The sequence below is a fragment of the Cervus canadensis genome, chromosome 17 (genome assembly GCF_019320065.1).
Source record: "Cervus canadensis isolate Bull #8, Minnesota chromosome 17, ASM1932006v1, whole genome shotgun sequence".
NCBI classification, from domain to species: Eukaryota; Metazoa; Chordata; class Mammalia; order Artiodactyla; family Cervidae; genus Cervus; species Cervus canadensis.
The window spans coordinates 2,894,373-2,916,790 of record NC_057402.1 but is presented as its reverse complement, the minus strand read 5'-3'; the positions used below and the strand labels follow the sequence as shown (position 1 = coordinate 2,916,790).

The 22,418-nt window shown below is 46.6% G+C and overlaps 1 protein-coding gene across 6 annotated transcripts in view; it reads right to left on the bottom strand.

Annotated features, from left to right (window-relative positions):
• Nucleotides 1-22,418, bottom strand: part of EML1 (EMAP like 1) — a 192,849-nt gene that overhangs the window by 5,555 nt on the left and 164,876 nt on the right. For 3 of the 6 annotated variants that reach the window (XM_043489494.1, XM_043489492.1, XM_043489495.1), the window contains 11 exons: nt 21,972-22,121; nt 20,902-20,971; nt 17,359-17,472; nt 16,463-16,558; nt 14,870-15,004; nt 14,058-14,157; nt 12,181-12,335; nt 9,835-9,960; nt 9,233-9,364; nt 5,685-5,752; nt 2,967-3,055 (listed from right to left, as the gene is read on the bottom strand). In XM_043489494.1, coding sequence (XP_043345429.1) covers nt 2,967-3,055; nt 5,685-5,752; nt 9,233-9,364; nt 9,835-9,960; nt 12,181-12,335; nt 14,058-14,157; nt 14,870-15,004; nt 16,463-16,558; nt 17,359-17,472; nt 20,902-20,971; nt 21,972-22,121 — 1,235 coding nt within the window. The remainder of the gene's footprint in view (nt 1-2,966; nt 3,056-5,684; nt 5,753-9,232; nt 9,365-9,834; nt 9,961-12,180; nt 12,336-14,057; nt 14,158-14,869; nt 15,005-16,462; nt 16,559-17,358; nt 17,473-20,901; nt 20,972-21,971; nt 22,122-22,418) is intronic. The other 3 variants (XM_043489498.1, XM_043489493.1, XM_043489496.1) reach the window with 1 other exon arrangement.

The following is a 22,418-nucleotide window of genomic DNA, read 5'->3' as shown; positions in this document are numbered from 1 at the left end:
TATTACCAAGGACTAAAATCACTTTTTCCGAGAGCGTCCACATAGCTGAATGTCCCATGGATCACAGAGAAAGAGTGCTTCCTGAAGCACAAACATAAATGATGAAGCTTAGAAACAATATCCTGCCTAGTTGTTTAGTCACTAAGTTGGGTTCGACTTCTTGCGACCCCATGGACTGTGGCCTGCCAGGCTCCTCTGTCCATGAGATTTCTCAGGCAAGAACTCTGGAGTGGGTTGCCATTTCCTTCTCCAGGGGATCTTCCTGGACTAGGGATCAAACCTGCATTTTCTGCATTGCAGGCAAATTCTTTATCATGAGCCACCTGGGAAGCCCCTTATGGCACCCATTTGCCATGACCATTTCTAGCACACATGTCAGAAAGACTCAGGAACCAACCTGAAATGGCAATGATGGATAAATTGTATCAGCTACCATAACCACCACAGATTGAAACATACCAAATACACTTAAGTTCATAATGGCACCGAAGCTACCACCACTAACAACTAATCATTGTTAAAGGGAACGGAGAACAAACTCATTATCTTGGAAACTGGTAAATAAAGTGAAAGAAACCAAGCGTCTATCCCAACTTCCTATGTGAACTCTGCCATACATCGCAGCCATACTCAAAATACTGTCCTAAAATATTGTCTAGGTAACAAAAAGGTATTAATATTACGGATGAAGAGGAGTCAGTCTTCATAGATGTATTATAACTGATAAATGAAGAAAGGCTAAAATAGGAAAACCAATCCTCAGCCTCTGTTTAGGGATCGAAGTGTTGGGCAGCGACGGCTCTAAAAGCACAGAAAGCAGACTCATGAGTCTCCGGTAGGAGGAAGAGACCCGGATACACTGAGCCGGAAGAAGGTCTGGATTCCAGATGACTTTACCGGAAATACGGGGACAGAGGGCTGTGTGGGGACGGGGGGATGAGTAAGGACAGAGGGATGTGTGAGGACAGGGAGTGTGTGAGAATGGTGGGACATTGAGGACAGAGGAACATGTGAGGACAGGGGGACGTGTGAGGATGGACGGACGTGTGAAGCACAGAGATGCACTCAGCAAAACCCAGGGTGTGGAAACTGCTCGGGGAAAAATGAGCTTCTTCACCACATAAACCACAAGCAAGGATGGCGCGTGTGTCAGAGAGAGAGAGAGATAGAGAGGCAGAGAGGGAGGGAGGGAGCACCTGTGGATTAAGAAAGACCTACGAGCACAAAAGGGGCTTCCCTGGTGGCTCAGACGGTAAAGAACCCGCCCGCAATGCAGGAGACCCGGGTTCGATCCCTGGGTTGGGAAGATCCCCTGGAGAAGGAAACGGCAACCCAGTCCAGTGTCCTTGCCTGGAGAATCCCATGGACAGAGGGGCCTGGTGGGCTACAGTCCGTGGGGTCACAAAGAGTCGGACAGACAGAGCAACTAATGTGAGTACAAAATGGACGTGTGATGACTTCCCTGGGGGTCCAGGGGCTGGGACTCTGCTTTCACTACCAAGGACTTGGGTTCATTATCTGGCCAGGAGGCTAAGATCCCCTGAGCTGCTTGGCATGGCCAAAAAAACACCAAAACCCAGTCAAAATTGACATATGATCAATGTTCTTAGCATTACTCATAACAGCCAAACACAGAAACAATCCCATGTTCTCTGTTAAACGGACAAACCAAACATGCTATACCCATAAAACGGGGTACCATCTAGATGTCAAAAGGGAATAAACTACTGATACATATACATGAATAATCTCAAAAACATTATTCTAAATAAAAGAAGCCAGATGCAACAGGCTACGTGCTGTAGGACTCCATTGATAGGAAATGCCCAGAAAAGGCAATTTATAGACACAGAACAGCAAATCCACGGTTGCCTAGGGCTGGGGCTGGGAGTGGAGATGAGTTACTAATGGGCAGGAAAGGAACTTTTGGGGGTGATGGAAAGGTTCTAAAACTGGATGGTGATGATGGCTGTACTGCGGTACAGATTTACTAAGAATCACTGACTTGTACATTCATAAATGGTAAACTATTGTATGTAAGTTATACCTCAATAAAGCTGTTAAAAAGTCCTCATCTTTTTTAGATTTCTCTCTCTCTCTCTCTCTCTCTATATATATATATAGTTGACTCCACCATGCGTCTTATGGGATCTCACTTCCCTGAGCAGGCACTGACCCTGGGCCCCCGGCAGGGAGGGCCCAGGGTCCTGACCACCGCCCCACCAGGGGAGTCCCCAGATCCCTCTGTATAGTAACAGTGACAGATGAAAGGATAAGATGTCTGGGACCCGGCTTCAGAAACAACATGGGAGGGGCCACGGGGTGAAATAATGGGTCAACAAATGGCTAAACGCTGAAGCTGGGGAATAGGTACATGGAACTCACTACGCTACTCTAATTTTGTCCATGCTTGAAATTTTCCATAATAAAGAGTTAAAAAAAAAAAAAAACAACACCCAAGCAACCTGCTCCAAAAGCATCTGTCAAGAAGGCCTGAGTGGGGACTTCCCTGCCTTCCAGTGGTTGGCAGTCTGCCTGCCAATGTGGGGACCTGGGTTCGATCCCTGGTCAGGGAACTAAGATCCCACACAGCATGGGTCAACTAAGCCGGTGCACTCCGGAGCCTGTGCGCCATAACTAGAGAGAAGTCTATGTGCCTCAGTGAAAGATCCTGATTACTGCAGGTGGACCTGATGCAGCCAAATAAATAAATACTAAAAAAAAGCATGAGTGCATGAGAAGCTATTATAAATGTTAACGTGGTTCTTCTTGACGCGCTGAAACAGATAAAACCACACAGGCACAGTGCTCCAAAGGAGGGAGGGGGAGGGCCCCCAGACGCCACAATTATGTACAGATGTACTGTAAATTTCACTCTGGAGGGGGCTTGTGAATGTTCCTTTTTAGAGACATCTATGCAGGGCTTTATCTCTTGGAGGTTTACAGTGAACGGTCCGTACTCTAACCTGGTGAGTAACGCATCACGGAGAGCTGTTCGTTTCCATCCGTGTGGACGGTGACCAAGTCTTTTGTTTCTGTGTCAAACACGAACCACCTGTGTAAACAGGAGGAAAAGTACAAATCAGTTGTTTAGTGAGAAAGTGAAGTCAGACCATGACAGTCACAGCCAGGCTATTAGAAACTATTAAGAGCTTAAAGATGCTCTGTATTTGTTTAACAAGAACGCTTATTTCCAGCTTTCACTTAAAGAAAATTTCCTGCATGTGAACATTTCCTAAAGAAAGAAGCAGCTTACTGGCTACTGACGTTATGGCTGCTGCTGCTGCTACGTCGCTTCAGTCGTGTCCGACTCTGTGCGACCCCATGGACTGCAGCCCACCAGGCTCCTCCGTCCATGGGATTTTCCAGGCAAGAGTACTGGAGTGGGGTGCCATTGGCAGGGCTCCTCAATGTTTGAGTTTTGTCACTTACATATGAAAGGAGAGAAAACCCTAGGCAGGGAAGATGGCCCAGCATCTAACCCTGGGCCTGTGGCGAGAGCAAGTGGCAAAGGGGCCACTGCTTGAGCTTGCCCTGAGATCTGGCCCGGGCCAGGCAGAAAGGGTCCAGCAGGCTGGGGCCGGGACAACCTCGGGCTGATGCAGAGCTGGGCCAGCCTCTGACCTTCTGTGACGCTGGTGTGCAACCAGCAGGTGAAAGAAATGCCCAGAGGATGGCAGAAGGGCGAGCAGAGGACTGGTCTTTGAATTTAGGTCCTCTGGGCTCAGTTCCCTCAACTGTAAAATGCAGGAAAGGGCCCAGAAACGGCTTTGCAGGCTCAGGATCCATCAGTCCAATTATAACTGGACTTGGAAGTGCTCCGGATCCTCTAATTAGGACACGGTGCTCGGTCAGTGTGTGAAATGGTGCAAAGACTGAATTCTCCTGCCCATATGTTCTCAGGTGGCGGCAGCAGTGTTTTCAGGGGTGAAAAGCAACAAGGGCACCCTGCTGCGGCCACTTCAGACTTTGATGCCATCCATTCATCAGTGTGTCCACTGAGCCAGCATCATGATCCACTTGGGGCCCTCATCAGTCCCACTCAATGGGGCTGGTTGGCCCGACACCTGGATTTGGCTTCTCAGCTTTGCTTCCTTGTGACTTTCTGCTTCAGTGTTAGTCACTCAGTCACTCAGACTCTGCAACACCATGAACTGTAGCCCTCCAGGCTCCCATCCGTGGGATTTCCCACGTAAGAATATGGGAGTGGGTTGCTATTTTCTTCTCCACATTTGTCTTTAATGTGCTATTGAACCTGAACACAGGTCACAATATAAGAAGCAGAGAGACTGTGGGGACTAGCTATGCCTCTAAACGCCGTGTTAAGCTTCCCCACTGAGAACTAAGCCTGGGACCAGGACTAGAGGTGGGGGAAGCGTGAACGGAGGGGAGGGGTTAGTCTGCGTGTCCACTCTCTTCCACCCGCAGGACACCGTCTGTGATTCTGACCACCTGGCCTCGTCCCGTGCTCTGTCCTGCCACAGAGTCAGCATGCAGCTGATGACAATAACTGGCTGGCGGCCATTCATCAGAGCCTGCTGAGTCAGAAGCTTCGTCTCTAAGAGAGGTCAGAGGAGTGTGCGTGTGCGTGTGTGTGCATGTGTGCACGCATGCGTGTGTGGCTTTGCAGAATTCATGAAGAATTCTGCTGGATAGGTGCTCAGCTCTCAAGATGCTGCCACCTATGACTTACGAGTGGTTACTCTTTATACACATGCTACAGTCCTAACAACATAATCTAAGTGGTATGCTCTCTTCTGAAGCATGTACAATGTATGCTGTACAATATTATATAAGTTACAAGTATACAATATAGTGATTCACAATTTTTAAAGCTTATACCCCATTTATCATTATTATAAAATATTGGCTATGCTCCCCATGCTGTATCACACATCCCTGTAGCTGACTTTACACTGAATAGTTAGTACTCTTACTCCCCAGGCCCTCTTTCCCCCGCCCATTTTCCGGTCCATAAGTGGTACACTCTTTGGAGAGCAGGAGAGCACTAATAGTATATCAATCAAGCTATAATAAGTGTAGACAGTATGACAAACAATATAAAAGCACAATCGAATCTTATAAAACAATGACAATAATAACCACCAAAGTCGCCTGCCAGGCAACCCCAGGAGCTGCTTCATATACTATCTCCCTTAATCATCAGTGTTTGGCGAGGCACATAGATTGTCACCATTCTCAGAGGAAGAAACAAGCTCAGAGGTCACGTAACTGGCTCAAAGACACACTGCAGCTAGGTGGGGAAGCTGGGATTCAGGCACAGATCTGCCGCCCGGCGTATCGGAGGCACTTGGCAAGTGAGGGTGAGCTGAGTCAAACACGAGGCTTGGGGACTGGGCAGTTTTTACAATTTTGAGAGGCAGCAGGAAAAAGTGTCGTAAACCCCTCAATGCTTTGACACCCGGGAGCCCCACAACCGTCTGTGCGTGGGGGTGAGGCCTCCTCCGGGAGAGGGGACCACAGCCAACTTTAGGTTTTCCCAAGGTCCGAAACGGGGAGGACCACTGTCTCAGGTTTCACTGCCGAGTCATTAATTCCTCGCCAGTCATTAGACGTTGAGCGAGGCAGCCAAGGGCTACCCTGACCGGTCGCTGGGGAAACACAGACAACAGGCCTCTTTCCCGTGAACCCTGAAAGCACAGCCCACACCGACACACACTCACCTCCCAGTCAGTGTTCCGACTGCAACCACAGACCCTGAAGGATGAAAACCAGAAGACTGAGCTGGATCCTAAAATGTTGTAAAGGAAGTGTAAATTGATGGCCAGACACAGCGCGATTACATAAACACACACAAGCACAGCTCTAATCCCTTAGGGCTACGTGGCCCCATTAAAAAAAAAAAAAAACAACTCTTTTTTTTTTTTTTTCCTTCTCCACAGAGGAAATGCTTTCCTACTTTAGTGGAGGTCATGTCTCAAAAATAATACAATTTTATCCTTTTATAATTTTTCTTTCTGTTTTAAGTTTTTAAAAAAACTTTTTGACTGTATCTCGTGCTATAAGGGAATCTCAGTTCCCTGACCAGGGATTGAACCCACGGCCCTTGCAGTGGAAGCATGGAGTCCCATCCACTGGACTACCAGGGAAGTCTCTCATTCTATCTTCAAAGTAGAAAGTGAAAGTCGCTCAGTCAAGTCCGACTCTTTGTGATCCCATGGACTATACAGTCCATGACATTCTCCAGGCCAGAATACTAGAGTGGGTAGCTTTTCCCTTCTCCAGGGGTTCTTCCCAACCCAGGGATTCAGCCTAGGTCTCCTGCTTTGCAGGTGGATTCTTTACCAGCTAAGCTACAAGGGAAGCCCAAGAACACTGGAATGGGTGGCCTATCCCTTCTCCAGTGGATCTTCCTGACCCAGGAATTGAACTGGGGTCTCTTGCAGCACAGGCGGATTCTTTACCAACTGAGCTATGAGGGAAGCCCATTCTATCTTATATCCTTTCATATCTACAGTAATCAGATGCCAGATCAACAAAGACATGCTCTTCCTTCAAGTCTTGGAAGTCCCTTTGGTTGACCCCCATGCTGAACGGGAAGTATGTGCTCCATGTGTCTGGAAATATGACCCTTGCACCCAAGGCCATCAGGTCAATGCTGGATGAGCACCTCCCACCGCGTGCAGGACACCTGGCCGTCACAGAGGGATCTCAAGATGAGTAAGGCGCATGCCAGCCTTAGCGCTAGTGACACACGCATGTGTTTGTTACTAACAAGTGGAACAAGGCTGATGGGAGAAATAAAACACAATAGAGAGGGAGCACTAGGTGAAGTCAGATGGGGGAGCTGGGCTGAGGCGTGCTGGTGCTGGGGGCCTTTGACTCAGGCCTCCTGATATCGGAAGAACTGCCACTGGTAAAGGCGGACGTGGACACAGCAGCATTTATTTGAATGGGGCCTTAAGGGGACAAGAACACGATCCAGGACATAGAAGCAACACAGTCTGGAGCATATTTGAGGAGTAGAAGGCAGAGTGCTGGAGAAGCCTTGAGAGACCCTTGGACTGCAAGGAGATCAAACCAGTCAATCTTAAAGGAAATTAGTCCTGAATAGTCATTGGAAGGACTGATGCTGAAGCCGAAGCTCCAATCCTTTGGCCACCTGATGGGAAGAGCCGACTCACTGGTGAAGACCCTGATGCTGTGTAAGACTGAGGGCAGGAGGAGAAGGGGGTGACAGAGGATGAGATGGTTGGATGGCATCACCGACTCAATGGACATGAATTTGAGCAAACTCTGGGAGATAGTGAAGGACAGGGAAGCCTGGCAAGGTGCAGTCCATGGGGTCACAAAGAACTGGACATGACTTAGCAACTGAATAACAACAACAAGGGAGAGCCATTGGTTTTTCAATGCAGGACCTACAGGGTAGGGAACGGGAAATCATGTGGATGATGCTAGTAATGTGGGCTGCATGGCCAGGACAAGGACCGTGGTCACCAGGAAAAACACAGTGAGAGGGACTCTTTCCTTTCACTGAAAAGAGTGATGTGATTGAATCTGCATTTCAGATGACTTGGTAGGAGTACTTGGGATGAAGTGAAATGAAAAGAGATTAATCAAAGGAAGACCAAGAAAGCAGTAACCCTGCATGTGGAAATGGAAGGAGGTATTGGTATACCACCGGATAAACTGGAAGAAAAAGAGAGACAGTAAGGAAACTCTACGGGGACTGATTATATTGTGTGCTAAGTCACTTCAGTCATGTCCAACTTTTTGTGACCCCAGGGAGCCCACCAGGCTCCTCTGTCTATGGGATTCTCCAGGCAAGAATACTGGAGTGGGTTGCCAATCCCTTCTCCGGGGAATCTTCCTGGCCCAGGGATCGAACCCACATCTCTTATATCTCCTGCACTGGCAGGGAGGGTTCCTTACCACTAGCACCACCTGGGAAGCTGGGTTACATTCCTGCGATGCTTTTCCAAAGTGGGGGCCGTGATAAAGCTCAGGGCCTCCATAGACAAAAATCACGTGACTGGAGGCTTTACTGTGCAGCTCATTTGAGGCTCATAACATTTTGAGAGGAAGATACTTGAGTGCGTCTGCCCAGTCACACGGCCAGGACGTAAAGGAGCTAGGGCTCAAGATCTCCTTGGCGTCTGGTTCAGCGCCGGTGCTGCGATGCCAGGCTGGGTTGGTTGACAGTCTGGTGCTGGAGTAGCCGGAACGCCCTTTAGCCGGGCTGCCGTGTGGACCCAGGCCGCAGGGAAGGTCACTCTCCCGGACCACTGTTGTGGATTCCTGGTGGCCAGCTGTGCACCAACCCCCCTGGTGCCAGAGTCACCTCCCCACGGCCCATCATCCCAGTGCTCAGCATCCCCAGTGGCCAGTCACCTCCATCCACTCGCAGATCTTCTCCAAGAGGGAAGGGCTGAAACATGGACCCAGCACACGAAGTGCCGGCGACTCCATGGGTGTCGAGAGGGCTCGTGGCGGGGTCTGCAGAGGGGCTGCCCCTCACTCAGGCTGTCATGTATCATGAGCGATGCAAGCAACACGGGAGGTGCTTTGAATCACTATAGATGCAGCAGAAGACCTTGGCGTTGGGTGTGAACTGAGTGCGGTGTAAACACTGATCTTGCCAAGCCATCTGACTTCTCTAAGCTCCAATCTCCTAATCACTAAAATCAAGGTTAAAAACTTCACCTTCCAAGGCTGCTGTCAGGATGAGCAGTAACATATGTGCAATGCCCAGTATGCAAACAGTGCTCAATAAATGCCGACACTGCTGCGTGGCACGTAGGGAGAGGATCCTTCAGCACTCTGATGTACGACTGGAGTTCCTTTTGCAAACTCAGAGATGCACTGACTCTAAACCTGACCTGAACCATCAAACTCAAACTGCAGAGATAAACTGGATGCTGTTAGAACAGCTAATCCATTCCCATCAAAAAGTTGTTCTGTAAATAGAATACAGGCTCCTAACGAGGGTTCCTCAGCTTTTTAGCCAGAAGAGACTGCACTCAGGAAACCCAACAACCAATCAGAAAGGCTTACGTGCTGTCTGAAAAAGCACGGGTAAACTAGAAATACATGAATGAGACCCCCTAAGGTGGTGTTTAAAGCAATGCAATTTGAAGGCGATAAATTAAGTGACACTTTCTTTGGGACAAATTTATATCACCATTAATCTCATGCAAAAAATAAAAATAAACCGATGTGTTGCAGATGAATTTTTGTAAGAAAGATGGAATAGAACATGCAGGTCCACCTCTATAATTTTGTCCCAGACGGGCCGGTGACCAACAGCGTCCCACAGGGTGGCATGCCTGTCGTGCCCACAGGTCAAGAACTGAGGTTTTGAGGCATGGATGGCCAGTCCCCAGAGCTCATCGGTGTGACCCTACAAAGAACAGAGACAAATGGACGCCCTCTGAAATATTACCACCAGCACTCGGGGGCCCGACAGAGCAGCGCGGCTCACTGCAGGCTCTGGAACTGTTCCCATCTGTTTCTCTTCCTCCCCCTGAAGCTGAGGGAGGGGATGTTAATATAAAACACAGGAAGAATCGCCTCTTTGTAACACTGTCTTATGAAAGTGAAAGTGTGAGTCGCTCAGTTGTGCCCGACTCTCTGTGACCCCATGAACTGTAGCCCGTCAGGCTCCTCTGTCCATGGGATTCTCCAGGCAAGAATACTGGAGTGGGTTATCATTCCCTTCCCCAAGGGATCCTCCTGGCTCAGGGATTGAACCTGGGTCTCCTGCATTGCAGGCAGATTCTTTGCCATCTGAGCCAACAGGGAGGCCCTGTCTTATATTCTACTATTACAGAACATGAAGGTGTTTGATGGACTTGTTGAGCTGATGCCTACCTGAGTGATGGGTGTGAAGTCCCCCGACAGCGTGCCCTGCAGAACAAAGTTTCTGGTCGTGCCTATCAATATCACATCGCCTTTTCCTTCGGCCACTGTCCGTATGGGACCAAACTGTTCTGGAATCTGCATGGAAAAGATTCCAGGTATCATTAAATTACTAGTTCCATCATTCAAAATACTTGTTTACTTATCATGATGACAGCTCCTGTCATAATGACACACACATACACACACATGTAACAAGGAGACAGAGAAAGTACTTGAGTTGAATGATCCAAACCCCAAATCGTATGTTTAAACTCCAAACATTTTATATACCTTAAAATAATGAGCAAGAGTAAGGTTGTAAAAAAGAGGACCAGCTGGGTCCTCTGTGGCGACTTAGATGGGTGGGATGGGAGTGGATGGGTGGCAGGGAGGTCCAAGAGGAAGGGGACGTATGCACAGGTGATGCTGATTCCCTCTGTTATACAGAAAACAACACAACGTGGAAAAGCGATTACACTCCAACTGGGAAAAAAACTACAATGAGGCACTTTTTTCTGGACAAGATAAAAAAAATAATAAATACTACTGGGCAGTTTACTCTTTACTTGTTATGACTTCTGCTAGCAGAAGCAGGTAATGTTTAGGAAGTAAGGAATATGTAACATGCTGTAATAAGTGTTCCCAAAAATTTATTGTAGCTTGAAATGATAAATCTTTTGGCAACTTTATTTAGTTTTCAAATCCACTGCTCATGCTAGTACACGTGTGATTAAGTGTTAATAAAAATGATTTCAAAATACATCATTCAAGAACAATTTGCTAGGATAAAATAAGCAGAGGTTCTTGTACTTTTTCAAAGAAACAAAAATCACAGCCTGGGGTCGACTCCAGGCACTGTGGTTCTGGGACGGTAAAGAGTGGCCCGTTCTCACACACACTTTTTACCAGTGGGTTAGCACAGATCTGAGAAAAGATGATAACAATTCATGCTGATAAAGGATTATAGATACTTAAAAATGGTAAGTATCTTCTATAATACTAGATGAGGCTTTGGACTATTTCTTAGGATTGCAATGCTACTTGGGTTCAAAAAAATGCTGGTCAAATCTTATTATAAAAAATGCTACCACAATTAAAGTCTCCATGAAAAGAAAGTGATTTCCAAAACTCAGATGAAGGCCTCTCTTTATGAAGAGCAGTAATCAGCAAAACAAAATTCTCACACTGTCAGAGCACATGTGATGCTGTCCTCTGATGTCATTGTGCTGTGGGCATCTGACTTAGAAAGCTATGGTGTTTCCAGTAGTCATGTGCGGATGTGAGAGTTGGACTATAAGGAAGGCTGAGAGCCGAAGAATTGATGCTTTTGAACTGTGGGGCTGGAGGAGACTCTTGAGAGTCCCTTGGACTGCAAGGAGATCCAACCAGTCCATCCTAGAGGAAATCAACCCTGAATATCCACTGGAAGGACAGATGCTGAAGCTGAAGCTCCAATACTTTGGCCACCTGATACCAAGAGCCGACTCACTGGAAAAGACCCTGATGCTGGGAAAGATTGAGGGCAGGAGGAGAAGGGGGTGACAGAGGATCAGATGGTTGGATGGCATCATCAACTCAAAGGATATGAATTTGAGCAAACTCTGGGAGATAGTGAAAGACAGAGGAGCCTGCATGCTGCAGTCCATGGGGTTTCAAAGAGTTGGACACAACTTAGCAACTAAGAAAAAATAAAGTTCTACAAGGTGTTCACACTATGCTAGAGAGGAAGATCCTCAACCTTCAGATTGAGGCCAACCTTGATTTCTGTCTGCTCATAATTTCCCAGGGCCTGGGAAAGAAAATTCAGACAGTGTGTAGAAGGAATATTGCATTTCTTGCCTCTGCCTCCTACTGGAGTCCAGGGTTTCTAATTAGGTAATAAGGAGGTGAAAGAAATGCCAAGAGAAGTCAAAGCTCTAGAGACAGTGTTGGTGGTGTTCAGTCACATTCAAAGCAGATACTCAGTAAATATCAGTTCCAAGTGATGATGTTTCCAAAGCAACATGCTGGCAATTACAGGGAAAAGACAATAAATATTTTAAGGGTTAATCAAAATGTGGATAATACTCCCTTGTAAGATTGCTTCTATGATAATACTCTAGACGTTGAAATGTGACCACCTCACATTTTATAAATCGAATTCCATTTTAGTAAACTGCCTTCATGATTCTATATAAAATGTTTCCCCATTTTGTAAAATTTTATCTAAACAGTTTTCAAAACAGTAAACAGAAGATTTCAAACTCATAAGGAAACTGGTTGACATAACAGTTTAAGGTTAAAAACGAGTGTCGGCAGTGTGACGTGCTGTCTCACCTCGGTTTTATGAAGCTTCTGGTAATTTCCATCCCAAGAAATGAGCTTGCGGTCCTTCCCTCCTCCCGACACAAGCGTGCCATCCCTTAACATACAAAGTGCGAAAATACCGCCCTCGTGGGCCCCTGGAACTGCGTAGCTTATTCGATTCGTACCTAAACACAACGAGAAAACCACGCTTAGGACGCTGTCCAAGGGCTCACCTCTGCCCATCTCATTTTTGTTTTAAAACGAGATATTATCAGTTAGAACACCAATGCAGTGTGAATCTATAAAGGATTCAATTTCTGCATGTTCTCAGAGCAGTAGACAAACATGAGAGAAAAGTGGAGAAGGAAATGGCAGCCCACTCCAGTATTCCTGCCTGCAGAAGTCCATGGACAGAGGAGCCTGGCGGGCTACAGTCCATGGGGTCGCAGAGAGTCAGACACGACTAAGCGGCTAACACAGACAAATGTGAACTGGGTTACTTTCTAATTAAAGAACACAGGGCAAGGGGGAGGGGAGGATGAACCAGGAGATTGGAGTCAGCAGACGTAAACTATCGCACATAGAATGGACATACAACAAGGTCCTACTGCGGAGGAGCAGGGGACTGTATTCAACACCCTGACAAACCATAACGGAAAAGAATATGAAAAAGAATACACAGGGCTTCCCTGGTGGCTCGGGGTAAAGAATTCGATGAAGAATTCACCTGCCAATGCAGGGGACACGGGTTTGATCCCTGGCCCAGGAAGATCCCACGTGCCTTGGAGCAAGTAAGCCCGGCACCACAACTACTGAAGCCCAGGCGCCTAGAGCTGGGCTTGCAACAAGGGCAGCCAACACGCCACAGTGAGCCGGAGCTCCCGCTCGCCCCAACTAGGGAAATGAAGACCCAGCACCGTCAGAAGAAGAATAAAAAAGAGGATGTAGATTTATACGTACAACTGAATCTCCTTGCTATAGAGCAGAAATGAACACAGCATTGTAAATCAACCGTACTTCATTAAAATAACTTAAAAAATAATAAAGGAAAACATGCTCAGATGGAGCATGTGGCTGCTAGGAGTTCAGCCGCACCACACGTGGCTGAGAAATGAGCTGTGAGTCCCTGGACAAGTGACCCGATTGCTCTGTCTCAGTTCCCTTCTTGGTGTCATGGGGCTACTGCCATTCCCCTGCACTGTTCTCAGGGTGAAATGAACCCGCGTGTCTGCAGAGCCCGTGGCACACGGGGTAGCAGGGATACCACAAAGGTCACCGTGTTAGCCGACCTTACCCTGGTGGCCCTGTTTCTGCCTTCACCCCGTACCCCAAACACTGAGGCCCTTGAGTACAGAGACGGTGCATTTTCTCGGTTTTCCTGGCCCACGGTAATCACTCATAAAGGCTCACTGAACTCGACTCAAAGTGTTTTTGAGTCAGGAGTCCTCCCCATCACACTGCTTGCCCACTGATGCCCACCTGACTCATCTGTATGCTCAGTGCCTGGCACATGGCTTCGGGCACATAACCAACACTCGGTCAATGTCTGCCAAGTGCTGTGTGGAGCAGAGAAGTTGAACGCTGTAGAGCTAAATAGTCTTCGATGATTTCACCATTACGAGTTGTGATCAGATCTCCCCATAAAGCGATTAATTCCATTACAACGTCTTGGGCCTAAAGAACCTTTCAGAACAACAGAAGCCAACAGCTTACGAGTTTCATTTTTCTCTGTCCTAGTTTTTTTGATTCCAAGTTACACACGCACACATATATGTAAGTACCTATGTATCTTGGAATCAAATAGTAAACTTGGAAATGATATTAACGGACAATTTTGATGGGAGCCACTTTGGGCTTCTTACTTAGAACATTACCCAAGTGTCTGCTTGAGGAGCATCGCTTGTTACCTTTTCCCCACACCAGGATGTTGCCACTTGAATCTCCGGTGATGGTGTCACCGTTTTCAGAAAAAGTCACACAGAGGACGAACTTTGGCTTTTCTTGTTTCTGCAGAATGTTTAAAAAAGAATATATATGTATGTAAGATCAAGACATCCTTATGCTTGTGTTAAGAACATTGAGAATCACAGGCACCCCAAGCTGGATAGTGTCAGTTATTGCTACCACACTGCGAGCCTCTCCTTCTCATCCACCATTACGTAAATTATGCCCTGAGATCATCTGGTCTAAAGTATCAGATGCTTACACGGCTGCAGGCTGTTACAGCAGGAGAGGGTGTTGGAGTGGCCAAGGGGCGGTGTTGCCATGACTACACAGGATAAAGCAGTCCTCCAACTCAGCCTCTGGGCCCACAGGGCATCAGGTGCCATGTTGGCGCTCTCATGAGACCTCAGGTGCTGGGCTAAACGGCACCAAGGCTGCCCGTCACCCACGGCAGACTTGCACTGCAGTCTCCTGGGCGCCTTCTTCGTTGCTCTTTACAATCAGCAGACCACAGTGAGGGCCGTGGCCCTCTGGCACCCTTTCCTGGCACTTCCCCCTGTGTCGGTCCTAACACTAGTGATCAGCATCACCAGTGTCATCCATGAGGGGCTCCCCAACTCTGTCAGGGATCTCCAGGAATAGTCTTTATCATGACACCCCCACTTTGGCCAATTAAAACAAATTCTAAGGCTGCGATGCCTCAGAGCTTCCTTAAGAGCCAGGGGATCACAAGCACCACTGGTGAAAAATAAAATGAGATGCAATTTCACCTTACCTCAAATAATCCTTGTTTCTTAATAAGGGAGCTTCCTTCTAGCGTCCAGAAGTAGAGGTGGGACTTTCCACAGGTTACGATTATATTGGTGTCGGTGGGGTGGAAATCCGCGGCAAATACGGCTTCGTTTGAACACTTTGCACAAAACAGGAGAATCAGATGTCTCAGATCTCTTGAGACACTTAAGGAAATAAATAAAATCTGAACCACAAATAAGTAACTCAGGGTGAGCACCAGGCCTACTTCCCCCTCCCCCGAATTCATCTTCTCTAGTCACTAAACTTGTGTGTGTGTGTGCCGACACCTCTCCTTGTCTGTTTCCCTCACTGGGCCCTGTGGACAGGACCACAGAGTCTCCTTCTGCACGAGGACTCTCGGGACCTGGCATGGAGCAGGCACACAGCCATGCTCTGGCTGAAGGAGAGGCTGGGACTTAAGAACTGCAGGTCTCAGCCTCATCAAGTGATGGCAAGGGCCCCAGAACCTGGATTTTATTCAGCTCCACCACTCCTGGCCCACTCTGGCTGCCCTCTTTGCCTGGTTCTGATCCCCAGGACTCTGCTGGCAGCTTGGTGACTGAGTCTGGAGTCCAGAAGGGGGGCTGGCTCTTTGGCTATCACTTCACCAGCCTCACCCTGTTATCAGTTTTCATGACTTGCACCCTGTTCCCATGAATCTGACCCTGACTGCTCCTTCTGCTTGATAATTCAGTTATACATTCCTAAACCTAGACAATAACTTGCTCTGATTACTTCCAACTAATGACACAGCAAGAACTGAAATACTTGAGCAAAACAGAGAAGGCACAGCTATAGTATAAAAACAGGTGTGCTCACGCCCTGTTAGAATACAGTCTGCATCCCCCCCCCACACACGAAAGTTATGTAAGCCAGGTAATCCACTGGAGCTCTTAATGTCAGGTAGCTCAGGCGACCCAATCGTGGTCCTACGGTTAGGTCAGTAAGGGGATCTAAGGCTAAAGGATGCCAGGGTGAGGAATCTGAAGTCATTTCTATAAAAATAGACCCAATCATGGTTTTAACAGGAGGAAAGCACGAGAGAGCTTAAGGAAACTTCACTGACATACTGGGAAGTTCAATGGCCCCCACTGCAGGAAAAGCCCCACTGGGAGGACCAAGATCTTGCTCCCCCTTTCTGAGTCCACTCAGCTCTGGACAAGCTTCCCTGATCCCCGGATCCCTGCCTGGCCCTCCACCTGGGCAGCGGGCACATCTCACTTGTCATCACCCCGCCAGTACTACTTCGACATGTGCGTGAAAAGGGGACCTCGGTATTTGTGGATGATAGAAAGAACATGAGCAGGTAAGTGAGGGAGGAAGTGACCGGCGGAGCGAAGGAGCGAATTAAGAGGCTGGTGGCTGTAGAATGAGGATGCGAAACCCTTACAGACGCCATGAAGAGAAGCAGGAAGCCCGCCAGGCCTTGGGACTGAGGGGAGAGAGCCGGGGCCCGAGGGCTCCTTGAGAAGGGGTCCCGCCAGGGGTGGCGGCGGGGACAGAGCCCACAGCCCAGGGAAGACGGCTCCATGCGGGAAACGGACGAGGTGGCCCCGCAGCAGGCGGGCACACAGACCTTGACGTCCGCCAGCCTCTCCTCCTTCTGCCAGTCCCACACGGACAGCACGTGGTCGTTGGAGTCGTCCACTGCACAGAGGTTGCTGCCTCCATTCTAGGAAAAAAAGGAGGTATTCATAGGAAGACTACACTCGAGAATAAAACAGACTGAGCGTGATTAAAAAGGAACGTAATTTTATTTTTAATCACGAGTCTGCTACATCTTTAATAAAGAGTTTTACCCATCACTGTTGAGATCTGCTTAGGACTTCGGCAGAGGGATGGTGGGGACAGGGTAATGTGGGGGTTAACGGGCACAGGAGCAGGAGGGAGGGCTCTGGGGGGGACTTCAGTACCATTTCTGCTAGAACTAGCCTCCCGGGGCTGCAGAGCTCTCGCACTGGAGGGGACAGTGTCTGCAGCTCCGGGGCACAGGGCATGGGCGTGGTTGTCGGAAGGTTGTATGAGGGGACGGGTGCTGGGGGTGAGGGGCAAGGCATGCTGATGTGAATACCTATGTGTTTCTAACTGGCTGACTAGGACTTTAAAGGTTCATCCTGAGGAAGCCTGGGGACCACAAGGCCCCTCCAGCTCTTGCTTATGGCCAGGCAGCGGGTGGGGGTGGCACAGACATGGAAATTCAAGGCCAGAGGAGGCAAGACTGCTCCATGAGCCTGAGACAGTGTGGCCACAGGACCTCTTCTCATCACCATGGAAACGTCTGACTGGGAGCGTGTGAGACCAAGCATGTGCTCCCTCTGAATGAGGGGGCCTGGCAAGCGGGAGGTTTCAGAGTTCAGATCTGCACACACACCTGGGCAGGTACGGGCGTGTTACCTCTCCCTCTTCAACCCTGAGCTGAGTCTCTCCTCCCTGTGTGGACAAAGCGGCAAGACCCACAGGGTTCACACTTACAGATTTTGAGAATGCGATACAGGTGACGGCTCGGTCAAAAAACCCGATTCCGATGACATGTAGCGTATTCAACGTCACGGAATCCCAGATGCGCACGTGTGGGGGTAACTGCTGCTTCGGAAGAAAATGCTGGGTCACTCATCGTGCTGAGTCTACAAATTTACCTTTGTATTGAAGCTACTTCAACTTTGTCAAAAGTCTTTTTTTTTTAATGCTATTTTCCCCCCAGTTCTTTGTTTTATCCTTTTATTTTGTAAGGCTTTATTTCAAATCAGTTTGATATTTACATGCAAAATATTGAAAGTAAATTAAAGTAATTTTTCTTTTTTTTTTTGGCTACACCACATGGCCTGTGGGATCTTAGTTCCCTGACCAGGGATTGAATCCATGCTCCCTGCATTGGAAGTGCAGTTCTGAACCAAGGGGCCACCTACGACAGTCCCAAACAGCACAAAGCTTTATTCATTTTTTTTTTAATGCATTTAAGACTGTGTGTTTTTACAATAAATAAATTCCCCAATATCTCCACAACAAACTGTGGAAAATTCTGAAAGAGATGGGAATACCAGACTACCTGACCTGCCTCTTGAGAAACCTGTCTGCAGGTCAGGAAGCAACAGTTAGAACTGGACATGGAACAACAGACTGGTTCCAAATAGGAAAAGGAGTATATCAAGGCTGTATATTGTCACCCTGCTTATTTAACTTCTATGCAGAGTACATCATGAGAAACGCTGGGTTGGAGGAAGCATAAGCTGGAATCGAGATTGCCGGGAGAAATGTCAATAAGTTCAGATATGCAGGTGACACCACCCTTATGGCAGAAATTGAAGAACTAAAGAGTGTCTTGATGAAAGTGGAAGAGGAGAGTGAAGAAGTTGGCTTAAAGCTCAACATTCAGAAAACTAAGATCATGGCATCCGGTCCCATCACTTCATGGCAAATAGATGGGGAAACAGTGGAAACAGTGGCTGATTTTATTTTTCTGGGCTCCAAAATCACTGCAGATGGTGATTGCAGCCATGAAATTAAAAGACGCTTACTCCTTGGAAGGAAAGTTATAACCAACCTAGACAGCATATTAAAAAGCAGAGACATTACTTTGTCAACAAAGGTCCGTCTAGTCAAGGCTATGGTTTTTCCAAAAGTCGTGTATGGATGTGAGAGTTGGACTATAAAGAAAGCTGAGTGCCAAAGAATTGATGCTGTTGAACTGTGGTGTTGGAGGAGACTCTTGAGAGTCCCTTGAACTGTAAGGAGATCCAACCAGTCCATCCTAAAGGAGATCAGTCCTGGGTGTTCATTGGAAGGACTGATGTTGAAGCTGAAACTCCAACATTTTGGCCACCTGATGCGAAGAGCTGACTCATTTGAAAAGACCCTGATGTTGGGAAAGATTGAAGGCAGGAGGGGAAGGGGATGACAGAGGATGAGACGGTTGGATGGCATCACTGACTCAATGGACATGAATCTGGGTAAACTCTGGGAGTTGGTGATGGACAGGGAGGCCTGGCATGCTGAGGTTCATGGGGTAGCAAGAATCAGACATGACTGAGCGACTGAACTGAATATCTTCTGGAGGTCATGGCTCCTGTGGCCAATATAGCTGTAGGGGAAGTCTACCAAGTTTTAGGGGCTTCTCTGACAGCTCAGGTGGTAAAGAATCTGCCTGCAATGCAGGAGACCCGGGTTTGATCCTTGTGTTGGGAAGATTCCCTGAAGAAGGGAATGGCAACTCACTCCAGTATTCTTGCCTGGAGAATTCCATGGACAGAGGAGGCTGGCAGGCTACAGTCCATGGGGCCGCAGAGTCAGACACAACTGAGCAACTAATACCAAGTTTCAAACTTCGAACAGTCATTTCTTGATAACCGTCCCACAGGAACTGATATTCCCATTTGTATATCTAAAGTATCTGAGTTTTTAAAACTGAAAAATGACAAAGAAAATGGAGTCTCATGTAAGGGTTATTCTTTTAAAGTTTGTATTGCCACTAAGGGGTAAGCATGTTTAAATTTATCATGACAACTACCACCAGTGGTGTTAAGAACTTCACATTCTTGGGCCCCACAGGAAATTGATAATACACAAACTTAGAATGGTTATGATTAGTTCAAAACCTTCTCAGCTGTGCTAATTTTTCTCTTCCTTAATAGAAGAAAGCATTACAGAACCACCAGCAGATTTATCAAGAAAAGGGCTAGCTTTGTACACAACGGACGGGGGAACTGGGTTCTAGTCTGGACTTGTCTTTAAGTAGCTTGATGTTCACAGACAGTCACTTGGCCTCTCTGGAGTTCTCCACTTGTAAATGGAAAGGAATAGCTCAGCTATTCAGAGAAAATAACATTTTCTCTGGCTCTAAGGTTCTGATTCCATTTCAAGGCCAGAAACTGAAATACACAGTTCATCCACTAGAGGGAGAAACAAATGATTTACTACTGATTTTGAATAACTTAAAGGTCATTTAACATTAAAAAAAAAAAGAAAAAAGACTCTGTTCCCTGTGTGTTTACAGAATAGCAGTCTGATTTCCATTGTTCCTGTTACCTCCTTTCAAGTGTAGGATTTTAATGGAAAATAGCATAAATATTTAAAATTTGATATTATTAAAATACTTTCTGAAAAATGGTAGCACTCATGATAAAAATGGAACTACTTAGTGTAATTAGTTTCAGATTATACATTGTGCATTGGTAGACTACACAAAAGTAGACATCAGAAAAGTTACAAGATGTTTTGGATAAAACATAACAATGACCATAGATTGTGGTAAATAAGTGGAAGCCAGTTTTGAATTGCTGTATTTGCCAAATTCCACTAGCTCCTTCTCTGATTCCTTAAAATACAAACTGAAGTCTTTGCTTATAAAATTTTGCAAAACCCCTTCGAGCAGCCCTTGTGGATGACACATAGACACAAACTCCATGGATTAAAGTCATGATAATAAGGGACTCATGGCACAAGGTATCTGAAATTCACTGAAGAGGCAAAATGCCCCATATTCAAATGATGAGTTCTCATGATTACTTAACATGTTAATGTTTATCACGTGAGTAAGTAAGTATCTGAAGAATTAATGACTTCTTAGGCAAGAGCAATGCTATTTAAAAATTAGCTGACATTAACGTGAGCTCAAGGGTTTTTTTTTTAAGGTCAGTGTAAGAATTTTCATTTGTAATAAAAATTCAAATTGAGAGATTAAATTCAAATTTGAGCTTCCCAGGTGGTGGTGCTAGTGGTAAAGGGCCCACCTGCCAATGCAGGAGATGTACGAGACACGGGCTCGATCTCTGGGTCGGGAAGATCTCTGGAGGAGGGAATGGCCTCCCACTCCAGTATTCTTGCCTGGAGAATCACATGGATAGAGGATCCTGGCGGGCTACAGTCCCTGGGGTTGCAAAGAGTTGGACGTGACTGAAGCAACTGAGCATGCACACTCACAGACATTACATCTAAGTAGGCTTGTTCAGCAGCAAAATGTTTTCAGAAAAATCATTTTGTGTTACCAGTTCATTACGAAAACACGAAAAGATCACTCACTTTTCCATCCTTGGACGTGCCTGCAACTTGTCCCGTGGCTATTGTGACCCTATCGGGGTGAACTGCAAGGCTAAAAAGAGATCTTCATAAAGCACCTGTTCTTAGGTAAGTCCAAACTCAATTTTTCATAGTTTCATTTACCTATATTAATAAAGTGTCTATGATGATCAAATGTTCAGACTGCCAAAAAAACCCCCAAACAAACCAAACAAAGAAAACACAAAACATCTACTCTTTAAAGGTAAGCTTCACTTTTCCCGTGATCAAATATACTCTGGTCAAAAATTTAAATGTGAGAAATACACGTGTCTGACTTCTTACACACTCTTGATAAATTCTCTGAGCTCCCAAAGACCTTAGACAATTGGTGCGTATTTCATTTCATCTTCCATTTCATTATCTGTAGGGAATTTCCAAACTCAAAGGAAAAGCATCCCCTGCTTGGGAAATACCACTTTGATCTCAGAACTGTTTAATTAGTGTACAGTCTTTATTAAGAAGTCATTCTGAGTCCATCAAACAGCAAAGACATCCTCTTTTTCCAACAGGAGTTTTATAACTGATCAGGGACTTAGGGCAAATAGAAATAACATAAACCCATCTATTCACCCACCCATCTTTCCATGATACATAAAATCATTACCAAAGGTATAAATGAATTATGGGAATAGCAGACCCACCCAGAAACAAGAGGCAAAACATTTTTATTAAAAACTGAACACCCAAATTAGCAGCCATTAGCACGAGAAGCCCTCCAGACAGGGGTCTGTTAGAGATGTTTGTTTAGGTAACAAACAAATTGTTGTTTGTTACCTAAACAACAAATTGTTTTAGGTAACAAACAAATTGTTAACGGTTGCTGAAGACGATGTGTCATGAGAATGGAAAACCAAAGAATGGGTCTTAGAGTGCCAGGGAGCCAGAAGACAGCCCAGAGCACAAACAAGAGCTGTTCTCAAAGACCCCATGTTCTCAGCTCTCTCTGCTTCTCTGCAGTTCTATCCATCACGGAACCCTTTCTGCCTACACGCTCTGCACAGGCGTCACAGGCATCGGTTTTGAGGACTCACCACTTCACATCGTCGTTATGGCCCGAGTAATGCCTCTGGAGCTGCTCCTCCACGTTGTATAGCACGACCACCGACGCGATGAAATAGACCGTCTCGCCCGTCGGGAGCAAGTACAGGTTGTTCCGGCAGTCTCGACCCCGGTACCCGTAGCTTCGTGTGTGTCAAGACAAAACGTGCCTTCTTTTAGGAGCTAACAAAACATCAGCTTTCTTCAGCTGGCACAGGCACTAAATTTCTATGTGACTGTTACTGTCAATTTCACGAATTTAAAGAAGACCAAATTTGAAATACTCCATGCCAAATATTCAATACATCGGACCCCCCTCAATAGGCAGGCAATAAAGTTGCAAATGGTAATTGATTTAGTGGTAATTGCTGATACTTTTTTAACAATACAAAGGTGTGGGTGTTTTTTTTCAAAGTATGTATTATAATATGACCTGGTAG